Source organism: Carya illinoinensis, chromosome 6 (assembly GCF_018687715.1).
Source record: "Carya illinoinensis cultivar Pawnee chromosome 6, C.illinoinensisPawnee_v1, whole genome shotgun sequence".
NCBI classification, from domain to species: domain Eukaryota; kingdom Viridiplantae; phylum Streptophyta; class Magnoliopsida; order Fagales; family Juglandaceae; genus Carya; species Carya illinoinensis.
In genome coordinates, this window is record NC_056757.1 from 1,250,072 (window position 1) to 1,252,495 (window position 2,424).

Here is a 2,424-nt window from a genome sequence, read left to right on the forward strand (position 1 = left end):
CAATGGAATATATTGCCTCGAATATGCAGAGGTTTCTGTTTATGTTCTCTTTCTGTGTATGCAAAACAATATTGTTCTTAATTTGTGTTTGCTTAACAACTTCTGTCTGACTTGTGGGTAAGGGGCTATTAGTGGTGAATATGACATCTGAGGAATGCTAAGAGTTCAGACAATTATGTGGTTGCATTTAGATTGCTTATTTTGGCTAGCGAATGTTGCTCGATATCTTGAAATAAGTGAAAAAAATGAGAGAGAATCCATAAAGAATAGTGCTGAAACAGTTTATGAATGAGTTCAAACCAACATAATTTGATTGTATATGATATATATTACAAGATTGATCGAAGAAAATCTCATCAATCAATATGTACGAAAGGAAAGAAGCCAGAAAAAAAACTTGAAGAGGTAAGGAGAAATATTCTTGCTGACGTTATATTGGGTCGATCAATGCATCATAATTCTGAACTCTTCAAAGCTGAGAACGCCATCTCCATTGAGATCAAACTTTTGGATCATAGCTTTACAATCCTCAACAGACTTGGAATCGCCGAGTCGACTCAGCATTCTCTTCAAGCTCGTTGGGGTGATGCAGCCAGTCCCCTCCATCTCATACATAGCAAAAGCCTCTTTGAGCGTGTCATTCTTTTCCTCTTCCCCGCTTGTTTCCATTAGCTTCTGGAAATCCTCAAAGTCCAGCAGCCCATCCCCGTTCAAATCACACGACTTCACGGTTTCTTCCGCCTCATCCACGGACACAGTGCCGCCCCCCACTCTAGTCACGCAGCCTTGCAACTCGGCAGGAGATATTTTACCATCTCCATTCACGTCCAAGTAATCGAACACCCACTGGAGCTCACTGCAGAATTTGCTTATCATCTCCGAATCAGAACCCGAAAGAGAACGATGCTTTTCAGTACTCTTTCTCGAAGACAGTTTGCGACATCACCTTCCCAGAGCTGATTTCGGAGATGTCACACTATTAGGCTTCTCATCCATAAGAGGAGGAGAAGATGCATCGTGTTTAGCTTTGATAATGACGAAGATTGAAATGCTAGCTGTTAAAACTATAGAACAAAAAACTCTCGACTGCTCGAACTATGACACCAATACTTTCGAAATTCAGTTGAATGAAAGCATGTTGGCTCCTTGTCCTAGTATACATAGGAACATGAGAGGAAGTTGGAAATGAAAGTCAAAGCTTTAAATTAACTAATATAGCACAAGATAAACGAAGAGTTGTGTAACAGACGTGGGTGGATTGATGTTCGTACGTATTGAGGTATGGGAGATGGACATGGTTTTGAACTCACTGCCTATCTCATTACTCATTAGTTGTTGGACTACGTAATGCCAGTTGTAACTTTTTATTCAACGGCGACAGCGTGTGTGGGAAGTTTCGTGCTTCTGGAGGCGAGGATGACGGGTGGGGTCCTTCTTTTTCCTTCTGGATATTTGTGGAATTTTCTCATTAGTCTCTTCATTCTTTATCTTTTATTTTAGTATTTGGGGACCCACTATCTCCTAGCATGCATTATCTCATTAAAAAAAAATTATTTATTACTCTATTAATCAAAGTGCTTTTGTTGTCTTTTTACCTGATATTAAATAATTTAAGATATAATAAATAATTTCTTAATCATTTGATATTATCAGATGATAAATATTATTATTTTTCTTGTTTTTTATTTTGCCTTCTTGGTCAAGAAAAATTCGATTGTAATAATTGATTTGGTTCAACCATTTAAAATTGGTATAAAAATATTAAAATTATTTAAAAATTAGTCATGTCATGAATTTATATCAATGTTATTTGTAACGTGTCGATAAATAAACTGTCAAATTGACTTCTTTCCATTTTTTGTTACTATAGCATGTATAATGGACTTTTCACTGGGTTTCATACCGCCTCAGCTTGTACAACAAAATCTCAGCAAATATACCTTTTACGTACGTTGTTAAGTATCTTCTTCCTACAAAAGGTATCTTTTCTTTGTTAAGAAAGATGACAAAAATGATGAAGTGGGTTCAATTTTATGATTAGATCGATGAAGTTTAATTAAATCTATCTCTTTTTTATTAGTTTAAGTTTTTAGAATAAATAGTAATTTCATATGATATTAAAGTAAAGATTCTAAGTTGAAACTTTTACTCTACGATCTATCTCATTTAATTAAATATTTCATGTGTAGAACCAGTCATTGAAGAGGAGTTTGGCCTAAATTTGATGGAGATTATTAAGAATATAAACTTTTCGGATAATTGAAGATTTCACACGTAAGCATGAGATATGAAACAATTCACAAATCACACGTTGGGCGCGTTTGCACACTTGAAGTATATCATAATTTTGTGAATAGTAGTAAAATAATTTGGGTAAATAGATTTGGTGCGCCTATTGTCAATGGTGATATTGCTTCCACTATT

General features: G+C 35.3%; 1 protein-coding gene across 1 annotated transcript; it reads right to left on the reverse strand.

Moving 5' to 3' along the window:
* Positions 1-379: 379 nt before the first annotated feature.
* LOC122312440 (calcium-binding protein CML37-like) lies at positions 380-963 on the reverse strand. The gene has a single exon (XM_043127046.1). The coding sequence runs from the start codon at positions 874-876 to the stop codon at positions 445-447; it is 432 nt and encodes a 143-aa protein (XP_042982980.1). The 5' UTR covers positions 877-963; the 3' UTR covers positions 380-444.
* Positions 964-2,424: the final 1,461 nt, after the last annotated feature.

Coding starts and splice junctions, on each gene's coding strand:
- LOC122312440 (XM_043127046.1), bottom strand. CDS start 876: ATGATAAGCAAATTCTGCAGTGAGCTCCAGTGGGTGTTCGATTACTTG.